Source organism: Pezoporus wallicus, unplaced genomic scaffold (assembly GCF_028554395.1).
Source record: "Pezoporus wallicus isolate ANWC-B61680 ecotype Strahan unplaced genomic scaffold, APGP_CSIRO_Pwel_v1 contig_6598, whole genome shotgun sequence".
NCBI classification, from domain to species: domain Eukaryota; kingdom Metazoa; phylum Chordata; class Aves; order Psittaciformes; family Psittacidae; genus Pezoporus; species Pezoporus wallicus.
In genome coordinates, this window is record NW_026637213.1 from 2,756,609 (window position 1) to 2,770,918 (window position 14,310).

Below are 14,310 nucleotides of genomic sequence, written 5' to 3' on the forward strand. Positions count from 1 at the left end.
TCAGGGAACAAAAAGACATCAGGGAAGGGAGAGACTTTAAAAGAAATGCAAATAATTCCCTCCTGGCCCCACAGAAGACAGTCCCTCAGTTATTACTGAGGGATAAGATGTGACAGAGGGCAGCACCCACATCACACACGTGGGTGTTGCTGTCAGATCCTCTGCCGATCATAGGTATGTGTTGCTGTGTCTGTGAAGGAATAAGCAAGCAATCACTCTCCTTTATTACATCCAAAGGGAAGTCTCTCTAGAAGAATAGTCGCAGTATGTGTGCATGACTTGGGGGAATCCAGGCTCCAAGGGTATGTACCTATTGCTTCAGCTCCAGTCACAGTAAGGCAGGAGCTCAGCATGGAGGTGCTCCTATCAGGCACACAGAGAAGCAAAGATAAGCTTGGAAATCCATGATGCACAGATTCAAGTGTCACCTGTATAGGGATGTGGTTGTGTGGTGCTCTCGCTCCTCATCCCCTCTGTGGAAAAGGCAGTAGGATGGACTTGGTTTTGGAGGGGTTTATTTTGCCCATAGCTTTGCACAAGCAGCACTGTACAAGCAGTACAACATCCCAAATAGGAAACTGGGCAAAAGGGACCTATGGACTCCTGGAGGGATGTGAAGATATCTGCAGTCTCGGTGACTGGAGATGAGGTGAGTATATGGTGGAATAGGAGATTAGGGGCATTGAAATGCAATTTTAGCCCTATGCACATCTGTCTAATTGCCACTACACATGCTCCAGCTGATTACTGGATCTGCCCAGTCCAGAGTCTCTGTGCTTCAGTGCTTCTGGCAAGTGTTTTACTGTTGTTCTGTGCTCTGCCAAAAGCTGATTGGATATTAATGTGCCTTCCTGTGGCTTGAATGAACGAGGTCCCTTTAGCACTTTTAAGGAACACAGGAAAACCACTGATCCCGTTTGCTTTGAGCACACCATCTTTGCTTCCTACTGAAGTACATCTGAGAGCTGCAAATCCTCCCATTTCTCTCAATGCTTCACCAGAGACAAGTATATCTGATGACCTCTGTTCTGACCATTGCCACAATCAGCATAGAAGTTAATTATTGGCTGTAGCGTGGCTCTTCCCTCTTTCTGCTAGAATCAGCCGGGATCAGGGCTTTAGGTAAATATAAACAGCTAAGTGTGGGATTTTCCCCTCTGCCCCCCCCCCCCCCCCCAGGAACAGAGAGCACATCCAGCATCCTCTGTGGCCGCAACAGGCATGGGCTGCAGAAATGGCTCTATTCTGCTCATACTTGGCTTCTCATGAGGCCAGGTTCTGAACACCCCTGGCTGCTTTTTACCCTGCAGTCACTTCTTCAATAGGTCTGGTCAACAGATTAAACCAAGCTTTTGCTAAACTCTCACTTCATGGTTTACAGCTCAGTGCTGGGTTTGTTATACAGTGACTGCAGTCACCCCAGAGAGACTTTCTTCATGTCTGAAACCAGCATCCAATGTCACGGTAACAGTGAAGCTGAGAGCCAAGCCTGTTGCATTAAAGTGGAAATATAGAGTGTGCTTACATCCTAGTACTTATTGCTGGGGGTGTGAGCGTTGGTTGTGGTGGTGATGTGACAGTATGAGCTAGCAGACAGACTACAAACCCATGCCATGTCTTTGGCTATGCAGGACATTTCTATCCATAATAATATATTTTCACTGCTCTTTGAATCCCTCCAGCTGTCTAGATTATACTGCCATGGGCATGGTGGTATAAAATCTGCTAAGTTTAAATCTATGAACTATACACTGTCCCTAACAAAAGTGAGGGACAGTGTCCCAAATACAGTCTGATAAATACCAATTTTGTTGGCTCTCCCCTGTGTATTTTCAGGGCCTAAGTCCTTCCCCGTGGTTCATGGAAGGACTGGACTGAGTCAGAGGTGACTTGGTGACCTGCAAAATGGCTCAGCTTGACTTTACTTTGAAATTGTTCTAATCAAAATGGTAAAAGCACTTGAGGACTTAAATAGAGCAGTCCTCAGAAATTGAAGGACATGAACCTCTAACAATCTTCCATTTTCTTCTGTTTGCTACAATAATTAATCCTATGTGGCTTAAAAGGATCTTGAAGCATTACATAAAGGAGGTATTCCCATTTTTAAATAAGGCTGGCAGAAGCGCAGGGCTCAAATGGTGTGCGTCAGGTCAGTAGCAGGGCCGGTAGCAAGACCTCCTTTTGCACAGTGACGTAATGCAAGCACATCTAGATCCAGCCCACCCTCCTCTACTGCTGTAGTTAAACTCATCTTCAGTGAGAAGCTTGCATTCTTAAAGGCTTGCAACAGTATAAATACGTGCTCTGTGAGGGCTGTAAATCAAGAGCCATTTGCTTGAAATTATTTCAAGCAAAAGCTGCTGCTTTTTCCCCCAGCATAATCTAAAAGAGCTTTATTGATGTCCTGTCTACCATCTGTTTTGCATATGAACCTTGTGACTCCTAGTCTTTCAAGCTCGTTAATTAGGCCAATAAGAAGCATACCACAGGAGCTCTGAAATGAAACGCTGGTGGCACATCTCTGCCAGCACAGGCTTGCTCTCTTTTTTTCCCTGAGCTTACAAGTGAGTGCTGGTTCCCTGGATGGGAAACCCTTCTGTGATCATTCCTCTTTACTTTGCGGAGTGGTGCAGCAGTAGCTATTGGCATTTCCTCTTGCCTTCTCACCTGTTGCAGGAGGAACCTGGCGAGGGAAAAAGGCTTTGTGTATTTTCTCCCTTGCTGCAGCACAGCCTGGATGTTTCCAGCTGCATCATGTTTCCATTGAGCTCACTGGGAGCTCAGTGCCTGAAGGCTGCCAGATGTACAGACGGTATGAGCACCAGTGTGGGCTTCCACGGGCATCCACCACGATGGATTATGCAGATAACTGCTTAGAGATGTAGTTCTAGGAAAGAGGGCCCCCATTTGGTATGCGAGCCACTGCTAAATGCTGGAGTCTTCTATTTCCAGGCTGCTTTTCCTAAAGTCCAGTTGTGTCATTACTTATATATGAATATAAAACGGCAACAAAAATGGAGGGCACCTACCCACTTGTTCTTCCCTTCTGCCTCCCCTCCACACCACCGCCTTGTAGTGTAAAGCTATATACTCTGGAACAGATGCAGTTGCCTTTCCCGCTGTGCTGCTGCTTGGGGAGGGATGCTGGTTACCAGGAGACTGCCACACCTTCTTGCTGGGATAACGGCAGGCATGGGCAGCTGGGAATGGCACACCAAGAACTGGCTTGGGCTTTATTTATAGGTGCGTGATAAACTGTCCCCACCAATTTATCCCCTCCAAGCTGTAAATCAGTTGGTATCGCTATAAACAGATGCACAAAGTCTTAAAGTGAACGTTTGTTCTAAAATGCCATCTGATAAAGCATGCTTTTTCCCTAGAAAGAGATGTGTGGCCAGGCAGCTCCTTCCTCCTCTGCCTTCCCAGCTGAGGGAGGATGCTGCCCTCTTTTGGCTATGGGGACAAGCTATGTTTGCCACCAGAAACTACCCCACAGGGGCCACTGTTTCTGGCCACCAAAAGGACACCATAGCATGCCGCTACAGGAGATATAGATTTGCAGGAAGCCTGAGGTGTAGCACCAGGATGTAGATTCCAAGCTCCTGAGTGTTGTGATCTAGGCAGGTCATCTGGTACGTTGAGAAGGGCTGTTGGTAAGGTATAGTATGGTGTCCAACAAGCTTTGGTGTGTTTGCATCCAAAGTGGTCAGTGTAGATACACTTAAGCAGGAAACACTATAATCGGGGGGGGGGGGGGGGGGCGTATCCTTACCCTCCACTTAAGCATAGATGCCTGAGCTGAAATCTGAGCCCAGAGCCAGGGTGAAGGCTACACCAGCTCAGTTTTCTTCCTATAGGTAAACACTAGGGTTGGGATTAGACTCAAGTCTACTTGTGTTGTCTTTATAGACTGATTGTGCAGTGTGAGGGCTGGGTTTATTTCCTACGTCTTCCTCCAGTTTCTGCAAGAATGGGCTGAGTGCAGGCATCACACTGAACAGGAGACGTTGCTCTGCCATGCATGTAAGTTCAATGTTGGGGCTTCTCAGGGATTTATTATCAGAGAAACAGTTCTATCTTCCACTTTTCAGCAGAGTCCATAGTGACAAGACTTCTCTCATTCAACCATTTGCAATCTGTTTAACACTGCCATCAGATGTGCCCCCTAAATGAGTGCCTTCTACAACTTTCCTGCCTTACAAGGAGTAGAAGTCAATCAAGACTGTTTGAGCACCACTTTGCTCTTTCCCTCTGAGCTGCACTTAACCCTCATCATCCCTTCCACATCACATCATGGAATGTGCTGTTTCCTTTAGAGTTGCTTTGCCTCCTAGAAGCACAGTTGCTAAATGAGTTGAAGCCTTATTTTGGGGTCAAAAGGGGCAGACCCAGACAGTTGAGAGAGCTAAAGTACCTCACTAGATGTGAGCAATGTTAATGAACCAGTGTTAAGGAACCAGACAGAGGAAGCTCAAATATGAGATAAGGCTACCAAAATTACTTCACCCTCTCTCCCAACTTGTGGTTAGATGCAGCCTTGGTAAGGTATGCTGATTCTGAGCATCCCCAGCATCTCACTGAGCCAAAATATCCTTGGCTTCATCCTTGAAAGCCATATGTGTAACCTGACAGCTCCAAGTTCATATTAGTACATCAAGAAAGCACATTCTCTTCCACAGAATCCCAAAGAGAAATAGAGACCACAGATCAACCCTTGTACAGGGGAAACTGCTGTAAAACTTATTGTTAAGCTCAGTCTGAATAAGATTAAGCAACATATAAACCACAGCCCCTGTGCTGCAAGAACACAACTAGCCTTTGGATTGGGTACTACCTTTGAGGGCTCAACAGCAAGAAGCAATAGAGAACAACTGCACATAAGGAAGGCTTTCCTACAAGAAACAGCAGACGGGACACAGGAGGCAGGATGAAGTTTCCGCCTCAGAAAGACACAAAGGTTGGAAACCACAAATTTGGAAGAATACCCTAGGAATGACAATGCCAACACTAGTTAAGGGCCTGGCTTTCTGAATGCGGCGATCATGGTGGAGCAGTGCCTGTGCCCTGTTCAAAAGGAACACTGCCATCTAGTGCACTTGGAGCAGAGCATTCTCATCCTATGAATACGTGATTTGGATCTGTGTGTGCAAAGGCTGGAGGCACTGCCACATAGGAAAAGGCATTGTATTTTTATGTTGTGTAAAGAAACAGTGTTTAAACTTGGAATTGGCTTCTATCTTGAAGAAGAGGAAGGGGAATGAACAACTCCCTTCCAATACTGCCATTATGCATGAGTAATCCTTTTGGCTGGAATCTGGAATATCTACAAAATAGGTTTCCATAAGCTCTCTGCGTGCAAGCTTGTCCTACACATTGCCTTAGCAATTCCTTAGGAGCAGTGGATGACCCATTAGGATGGGGGCACACTCATTTATCTTGTGTGTTCACTCACACCTGCAGTATTCCATGCCTGCACACTCAATCTGTGCCCGCAAGACTGATGGTTGTAAGGGAAACTCTTGCCTGTGAAACCGAGATAGATCACACACTTTTTGAGAGAGAGATGACCTATTCAAGCCTATAACAGAGCAGAAAGTATACGCAATCCTCTCTTGCGTTGAGGGCTAACTTCCTTTTCTCCTAGCACATAAGCATCCCACATGTTGAGGTGCAGGGTGGGAAATGCCTGCATGTGGCAGCGGAGAGAACTCTGTGCTAGGTAGCTGCAGGGGGTCAGTGAGGAACGAGGCTTTTATGGCCGGCAGAGTAAACTCCCCTCAAGAAGGGCTCACTCAAGTTCACTTTCAGACCTATTGGGAATCCTCCTCATTTTCTCAACGCAAGTCAAAAGTAATCTGTGCAGATACGAGGATTGTTAATTCTATTGACACTAGGGTTTTCTGTGATGTACCCTGCTCCTCTGACCTGTTAGTGAGCACCTCCTCCTTGCACTAGGATAGTGAAGGATAACCTAACAGTTTTTGGCTCTGCAGCCTCTTCCACGTGGGAAGAAGGGATATCTCCCCTTGATCCTGCCTGTGAAGTAAATATCTGCTAAGGTGGATGATGATCCTTATGGGGTTGTAGGAGAATTCAGAGGGTTTGTTAGCCTCAAAATGGTCAATTAGTTCTAATCATTGGCAGCAACTCAAACTACAGCTGGAGCAGCAAAGCTGATGCCTCTGGTAAAAGACAGCCAGCTGTTGCCACACAGCCATGGAGAAGTGGGGGTGACCAGTTTTGTAGGCTGACAGGAAGACAAAAGGTCAAAATAGATGCCTCAAGGTTGTCTTTATTTATAAGCTTATTATGTATTTATAACAGGAAGAGGTGGACACCTAACAAGTTGTCGAGTATTAGATTGCTCACTTTACTCTCAAGGAATCATTGCTGCAGAGCTGGTTTTCTCCCATTCTGAACTCTCACAAGCTGGCCTTTAGATTGTCTTTTTGACTTGGTCTTCTAGTACAACTAAAGCTGTCTGACATCAGTGTAAGCTTCAAGACTTATGTCAATAAATGCACCCAATTCATCCTGCGCGGGTTGAATCAACAATACGTGAGCATGTTGTGCAGAGTGCTTGTGTCCCGACAGGGCTGATAGCTCTGCTCCTACAGTCACAGCAGAATTAACGTGCTTACTTAGCAGCAAGCAGCTGATGAATTAATGTGATCCCTCCACTAGGTGGGATGCAAGCACCGTAATTTCTAAGCACTTACGGTTCAAATGGGAAGCTCCAGCACAGCCTGCTCAATATAGCTGGTTTCCCATGCCAGATACTACTAGCCAGGGGCTATGAAAGGCAAAAGTGCTTAGTTCCAGTTCCTCTTCATCAGAAAGGGCACAAAAAATTAAATGCTTCAGTGCCCCAGAGACATGATACATAGATGATTGGGGTTGACATCATCCAGCACTTGGGAAACATGGTGCCCTGCAACCTTCTATGTCATATCCTAACGGGGACAGAAACAAGGGAGCAGGCAGAGGCTGAGAGCTGCCATTTCAGGATTGTCACTAGAGGCAGCAAGTGCTGTTAGCTGTCCAGAGAAAGGAGAGACAAGCTTATTTTTGGAAGCAGTAATAAAGTTAATATTTTTATAGATCTCTAACGTTAATACTCAGTACAATCTTACTCCATTATTGCTAGTACAGTAATGCACACTCTGCCCTTAACTGCACTTCTCATTCATTACCTCAGAGCAATGACAGCAGACAGTACATGAGCAATACCTCTACTCCTCCTGCTTTATGCTTTTAATTTTGTGTGTAGAAGTTAGGAATGTTTTATTGCTACTTTCACTCTGAAGAAAAAGAGACACAAAGAATAATTAAGTTGCCCAAGACCTCTCAGCAAGTTTATAGCGCAAACAACCAGTACCTTCATGTCCTGATTCCCAGCCTCTTAATAATGTTCAATCACTCAATTTATCACCATGAACTTCACAGGAAGCCAGACAGTCCCCATAGAAAACCTGCTGGATTCTTCTCTTGACAGTGCAGCAAACTAGACATTGGTAACATTGACTCTCATCTTAAAGGTACATTTTTACCCTTGAGGACATTAGGTCATCTGCTACATTTTATATTCAGGTTTGTTTAATCTTTTTACTTTCAGTTTTCAGAATGCCAAACATATTTGTCCTGACACCACTCAGCCAGGGTTCATGTCCTGTCAGTCCAAACTGGACAGTTGAGTAGACAGCAACAGGAGTTTGTGGGATTTGGGAAGGTGTGAGGAATAAGTAAGGATTCTGCTATGAACATCAGTTGATTAGCAGTGAAATGATTATATGCTTTGTAATTTAATGCCTAGTATTATGTTCCAGAGTTAATGTCCCCTAGAGAGGAACTGAATGCTTGTAATTCCTCCCAAGCTAAAACCTCAGAGGCCACAGAAGCAGTCAGGCAATACTGCATCAGGTATGTTCAGCTAATACTTCCTTAGTAACCCAAAGGACTTGCATTCTGAAGCACAGTTTCATGGCAAAAGATGAATGCTATTTCCAGAGAATGAGGGAATACCCTGGGCCCTTCATGCCATATTTCCTTTGAACTCTCAGCTTCATTTTGGTACAGTCTTAATCATGTCTGTTGCAACCCCTTCAACTGTTGCTCCTTTGAACAACAGTAGTACCTGGGTATAAATATCTTGAGCGCATTGTAACATACCAGATACTGTGGGCAAGGCAATATCCTTTGCACTGTGGTTACATCTTGCCCCATAGGGTAAATTCCAATGGAAAGCTTTCTCAGCATGTAAAAAAAGATGTTCCCCTTCCTGCAAGACTAGAGGGTCAGATTTAGAGACAAGTCTCCTGGTCCCTTGATGTGCTGGAATCACTCAGTTTTCAGCAACAAGCACAACTAAAAGAGGGCAGCTCCAATGACTAGTATGTGCCTCTGTTAAGCCTTGAAGCAGCATTTTCTCACACTATTTCTTTAGGTTATACTTGCTGTTGTCTCCCTTACAGCCCTCAGAAGGTTCACAGGTCATCTTCGTATGCTGCTATCCTAGTTATTGCTTCGTGTTGTGTGTGTATTATTTGTGCTTTTAGCAATTGTGGCTTTCATGTTTTGCTAGTGTTGGCACAATTCTAAGGGAACAACTTTTTACTCCCATTGCAGGCTTCCCCTGGCCAAGGCAACATCCGCCTTGCCTATTGAGACAGATGCTGGCCACCTTGCCTGTTGGTATTATTTGCCTGGAAGTGATGTTCAGAAGCTGTATTCCACAATGAGGCCCTCATTTAACAGACAATAACAAACAGATAGTTCCCACCCACAGAGAGCTCATTGCCTAGGGTGATGGAAAAATATATCAAGCGGAGGTCAAAGAATAGTAAAGGGCAATAATGCAACACCGGCCACGCTGTTTTCCATGGGCCTCTTGCCTCAGGGGTAACAGCCAACCTTGCCTACATAGGACCAGCTGTCTCTTACTTAATACATATACACACACATGTACACACATGCAGGCTGTGCATAAATTAAACAGTCTTTAGAGTGCTGAGAAATAGTAAATGCTAAATTCAAGCCAGATGCGACCCACTCCCTAGACACCAGCAAGCAGCTTTGGCCTGGAGTCCCATGCTGCTGGAGGTGACTTGGAAAGCAGGCCTGATGGGAAGGCTTCAACACTTAGAATCTAGTGGACCTCTCCAAGGTCTCACTTTTCCTCCAGCTTAACAGACTTCCTAGACCCAGGCTATCATCAAACAGGGAAAGTGGCTCTTCTGATGCCTGTGAACTTTGCTTAAACACTGTACTTGGAAGAAAGTGGGTGACAGGACTTTCATGTCCATCATGTGGGTTAGGACATGTTCTACTTAGGTGCTTGGAAAACACAGGTATGTAAACCTCTACAGTATAAGAATCTCGAGGATCCCATTCTTATGCATCCTATTCTGCATAGGCATCTTTTGGAGCCTTTGTAGATCCAACATTAGCAGGAAAAGTCTGGATGTCTCGTATCCAGTGTAGCATAGAACCAAGTTAATGCAGGGCTGAGCAGCTGGAACCCCTTTGCAGCTCACAAGACCAGAGCAGAAAGCCTGCTGTGCAGTATCCTGCTCCATGGCTTCAAAATGAACAGTGAACCTGGAGAAAACATCAGTGGCCTTGGCGCTCACAGTGAATGCCTGTGGGGAAAAGAGCCATCACAGTGGATTTGTGGATTAGGAAATCCTTTTGTGAACAGATTCAAAGTTGCCCTTGAAATGATACTTCTTTAATTTCAAAAGACTGCTGCTTCTGAATTTTCCCCTTTTGATCAATGAGGAATTGCATCAGCATCCCCACCATTATTACTAAATAAATCTCTGTTTGAGTTTCAGTCCATAAAGTTTGATCAAATGCATTTTACTCTTGCTGTCTAAACATTTCATCTGGTTAATGCCTAACTTCAAGTATTCTTAATATTTGTACTTACTAAATTATTCGGGGAGAAGCTACTGATCGTAGGCCAAATGCTGATGTCATTTACACCAACAATTAGCCCAACATTGCTCAACTCCCGTCAGGTGCTGCCAGGGTTTGAGGCTCTGGTGTCTTCCCTAGTTTCTCCCAACAGATGGCAGCCTCTTGACTACTCTTCTTTCCTCCCGGATTTTAGGTGAAAGGCAGCAGGGAAAACACCCTTATTGTGGTTTTGCCTCGAACAAGAAAGATTTTTGTCCTTCTCGGTTTAACCTTTGCTTGTCAGAATAACGATGAGGGGGAGGAAGGAGAAGAAGCCAGTGCCCGAAGCCCAGAGAAATGGTGGAGTGGATTTCCCATTAATACACGAAATAACAGGGGCGAGTTCACAGTCAGTATGTCATGAAATAGCTGTCAAAAGTCTGAGTCAAATGAAATGTGAAATGTTCACAGAAAAAGGAAGCAAGCCCAGCCGAACTCCTCCGCTATGGCATGTTTTGGGGCACAGCTGCCTCTTGCAAACACTTTTTAGAGACTCAAAAAAGCTCTGTGACTGGCTAAAAATAAGCCTTGGCACCTTGCATGCAGACTTTATTGCAGACAGGAATGAAGGCTCAACAGCCCTGCAAGGTAAGATCTAAAGGGCTTTTATAGATGGGGGGGGAGGGGGAAGTGAGGCACAAAAGGTGGTCTACACACAATTCAGTATTAGTGTTTTGGTGAGGGATGAGATCTTTTTATCTTTTTGTTGTTAACAGTACACTCCCCACTGTGAAGCAGTTGTAATGGTACAAAGGTACCATTTGTGGTACAATTTGCCCTACATGAATATATTATTCTGATAAAAGCAGTTAATGCCAATATCGTTCTGTTAATGCTAGTTCAGTAAAGCTATACAAATTTCTCTGGTACAGTTAAACCAGTACAACCTTGGCATCTAGATAAGGACCAAGTATCTTATCCAAATATATGGACCAAGTAAATGACTGATCCGGGAATAGTACACCGCAGTCTTCCTTCCCAAGCTGCTTTTCAGATTGCTTGCAACTATTCTGTTCACATTTCTTCTCACTAAAGGGTAACACAAAGCATCATTGTTTGTCAAAATGTCACAGTTTAAAAAGAGATGCCACAGTCTTATATATAAAACCAAGTGGAACAAAACATTCCAAAATATTTGTTTCCTCTGTCTTCCTTCCAGTGGTACCTGGCATTTTTGTGTGTGCTACTAGAGGAGTGAATTGTAGCAGTGCTTTAGCTGGGCCTGACAAAATACAGGTATTTTGGGGGTTTGAAATGTATTTACCAGTTTTCATCCCAAGTGGGTAGTTTAATAAAACCCTAAAACTTTACACAAATTAACCGTCTAGTGGGAGGGTGTCAGTGTCTTAACAGTGTACATCTAACTACTTGTACTTTGCAAAGTAGGATGGATGTGGTAGGGCAGGTCCACAGCCACACCTCATGTGAAGATGTTCTAGTTGCATTGTTCTCCATTCCAGTTGCTTTATTTCTATGGCTCTTCATCCCCACCTGAGCCACCACATACCTCACTGTTGTAGCAGTTCAGGTCACACATGTTCCTATTATCCTCTTCAGATCAGCCTCTGCAAGTTGTCTTCCCCACACATTACACCAAAATTTGTCTGTCTTGCTCACTCTGGAAGAGCTTTATGGACAATGTGGGCTATCCATGGAGCTGGTCTCTCTAAGGAGAACGATGGAGCAAGCCTACAGAGCACTGGTGATGTAAGAGCCACCAGAGGCAGCAAGGGCAGGCACAGACTGATCTTCAACTGAGCCAGGCTGAATTATTCCAAGATGATCATCAAGCTCAAATTAAATATTTCTGAAGTTGAGAATATTTTTTCACAGAAAGGGAAGTTTTAAAAGAAAAAAGAAAAACCCAAACTCTGCTAATTCAGTATTTTGGGACAAAAATTAATTTTGAATTATCTGGATTTCCCTTGGGAAGGAAATTCTGCTTTTCAATGAGCTGTAAGTGATGTATCTTAAAATTCCCAGGCAACAATCTTATATTGGTATTTTTAATTCTGAGGACCATTCCCATGAGTTTCTAGTATTTTTAAGTAGGTCAAATTTTGAACACAAAAAAACCTTAAGAGTTATGCCCCTTTCATCTTTTCTTAGGAGCAATAAGCCTTTTTGGTATTATTGCTGGCTGAAATATTAAACAGGAAGCAAATTACATTTCCAGTCATTAAAGTACAATAGAACAGCTCTATTGTCTGAATCAGTGCAATATTAGGTCAGATTGTCACAAAACGCTCAAAAATGAAGTCATATTGAAAGAATGCAATAAATTAGAATTTTTATGCTTTTGTTATGAGCACTGGCTGATGAGGGATTACTTTTTCATTCCTGCCAATTAAGGTAGGAAATTCAGGCTGTAAAACTGGAATTTAGTAAGCAACAATATGGAATTTGATATTCACATACATTAGGTTTCTACTAATATGCAACATATTTCAGTGTTGCTGTTGACAAGACTACAAGGTTACCCGTTCTTCTACTGTGTCACCAAACACCTTTGTTTTAAGATCTGTTTTAAATGACTACACAATTAGAGGCATTTGCTTGCATTAGCTTGCAGAGCTGTGCTCTACAGGGTTTTAGCTCCAGGAGCACAGAGATAACAAAAGTCCACTTTGGAGCTCTACACAACACTACAGCACTTAGACAACCCCCTGCTCATCATAATGCTAGGCTAGACCAGAAAGATGCTGCAGTGACAAGTGTAGACAACACTTGTCATGTCTGACACTCAGTGCCTGGTAGCTTCTCATGTCCTGCCTATGCCTGCAATCCCCATCTGATGTTAAGCCTGACAAGAAAACTAACCAGAAGCTGGAAATTGCTGCTACTTAGAGAGGTGATACACTACCAGTGAGGTGACTTCAAGTGGCTTCAGGGAAAGCAGGACCTGCTGGCTGGTGCTGAAAGATGTGGGAGTTTAAGGCTGTTTGTCAAGGATGCTTTTCTCTTCTCTCCCTGTAGGCAGTGTGCCCCTCAAGATCTTCCTGCTTTGCTGCCTTGGGCAACTGTCCAGAGGGCAGCTGGCCCCAGTCTGTTGCAATTTTAAGAACACTCATTTTCAGGGGTCCTGTGGCCTCCAAGGACTCTGTTACTGTGCTGAACCCACAAAAGGTTTTCCCAATATGTGAACTAAAACGCGGCTGTTATCTTTTTTTCTTCACCCAATGGATTTGGAGAACAACTTATCTATCTTCTTCTGCAGTAATTCTACTGAATACAAGAACTTTGTACTGTTCCCCTCTTTCTTCCCTTTTTTAGACTACACTAGTTCCTTTGCCCTTTTTTCGTAGTCCACATTTTCCAAGACTTTTACCATTGCTACTACAAAGCTTTTAGTCTATGATCTTCAGAACCTCTTCTAAATGCAGTGTCTGAAACCAAACACATTATCTCAGCTGAGGCCTCCTTGGCACTGAGTATAGAAGAACTATTTCTCCCTGGGCTTGCTTGAAGTATGACTCTCCTGTTTGTACACCCCAGAATGAGATTTGTCCCTTTCACCTTTGCTTTGTATTTCACTCATGATCTAGCCCCACCTCTCAGATCTTCCATAGTCTTTACACCTCCTTAATTATTTTCCTCTCAGGAGGAAATTCCTTAACTATTTCTATGGTTGATTCCTACTTCTATACCTTGCCTAGCAATTCTATTAAATACCAGGTTGTTGGCTGGATCACTTCCTTGAATTAACATAATCGCATCCTCTGAGAGGTTTGCAATGTTTTTGAGCATTACTTCTAACCATAAATTTTAAAAGCATGCTCTCTATCCCACAGTTACTAATGATGACATTAAAAAGAAGCAGACCCACATCATCACTGGAAATATTCTTCACCACTGCACCAGCAAGATGCCAGTAACTTGCTAGGCATCTCTGATACAGCTGCAATTCCCACCAGCAATGCAGCCTCACATCGTGTGGTGGACAACAAATGCTGGACAACAAAGGAGAGGAATCTCTTCCTCTGCATCCCTTTAAAATCCCCTGCCCTTCTGCTGTATGCCTTTTAATTGTACGTCTGTGTATTCGCTGCCACACTTACCTGTTGCTAGCCAGAGTTAGTAGCATGGAGGTATCTGCTCTCTAACGGTCACATTATGTCTCATTCAGTAAAACAACTCAGCTAGAGGAGCCTTCAACTCATTCTCAATACTTAGTTACAGACTGTGAAAGATTTATGTATATGAAGTGTGCTCAGTTTTACTGTCATGCGCCATTGTTTTGACAGCCCAGATGAAGTTCCAGGTATGACATTATCAAACAGAATATGCCCTAGAGAAATTATTTTTCTGAGTGTTTTACTTCACACTCTCTCTCAGTTTCAAAATGCAGAACAG

The 14,310-nt window shown here is 43.8% G+C and overlaps 1 protein-coding gene across 2 annotated transcripts; it reads left to right on the plus strand.

Moving 5' to 3' along the window:
• Nucleotides 1-9,828: 9,828 nt before the first annotated feature.
• LOC130596451 (uncharacterized) lies at nucleotides 9,829-13,901 on the plus strand. 2 transcript variants are annotated; one of them, XR_008971525.1, is made up of 3 exons: nucleotides 9,829-10,545; nucleotides 11,117-11,193; nucleotides 13,749-13,901. XR_008971525.1 is itself a non-coding variant. In XM_057404054.1 (3 exons), the coding sequence occupies exons 1-3, from the start codon at nucleotides 10,209-10,211 to the stop codon at nucleotides 11,713-11,715; spliced, it is 615 nt and encodes a 204-aa protein (XP_057260037.1). In that variant the 5' UTR covers nucleotides 9,839-10,208; the 3' UTR covers nucleotides 11,716-12,265. The 2 variants fall into 2 exon arrangements, 1 of the variants encoding a protein (XP_057260037.1); XM_057404054.1 differs by lacking the exon at nucleotides 13,749-13,901 and adding an exon at nucleotides 11,515-12,265 and having other exon boundaries at nucleotides 9,839-10,545.
• Nucleotides 13,902-14,310: the final 409 nt, after the last annotated feature.

What these genes read in the sequence shown, in the direction of transcription:
- LOC130596451 (XM_057404054.1), top strand. Translation starts at nt 10,209, where the DNA reads ATGAGGGGGAGGAAGGAGAAGAAGCCAGTGCCCGAAGCCCAGAGAAAT. An exon ending in AGGCTCAACAGCCCTGCAAG is followed by an intron (nt 10,546 to 11,116) that starts GTAAGATCTAAA and finishes TCTTCCTTCCAG; the next exon opens with TGGTACCTGGCATTTTTGTG. An exon ending in CTGGGCCTGACAAAATACAG is followed by an intron (nt 11,194 to 11,514) that starts GTATTTTGGGGG and finishes TATCCTCTTCAG; the next exon opens with ATCAGCCTCTGCAAGTTGTC.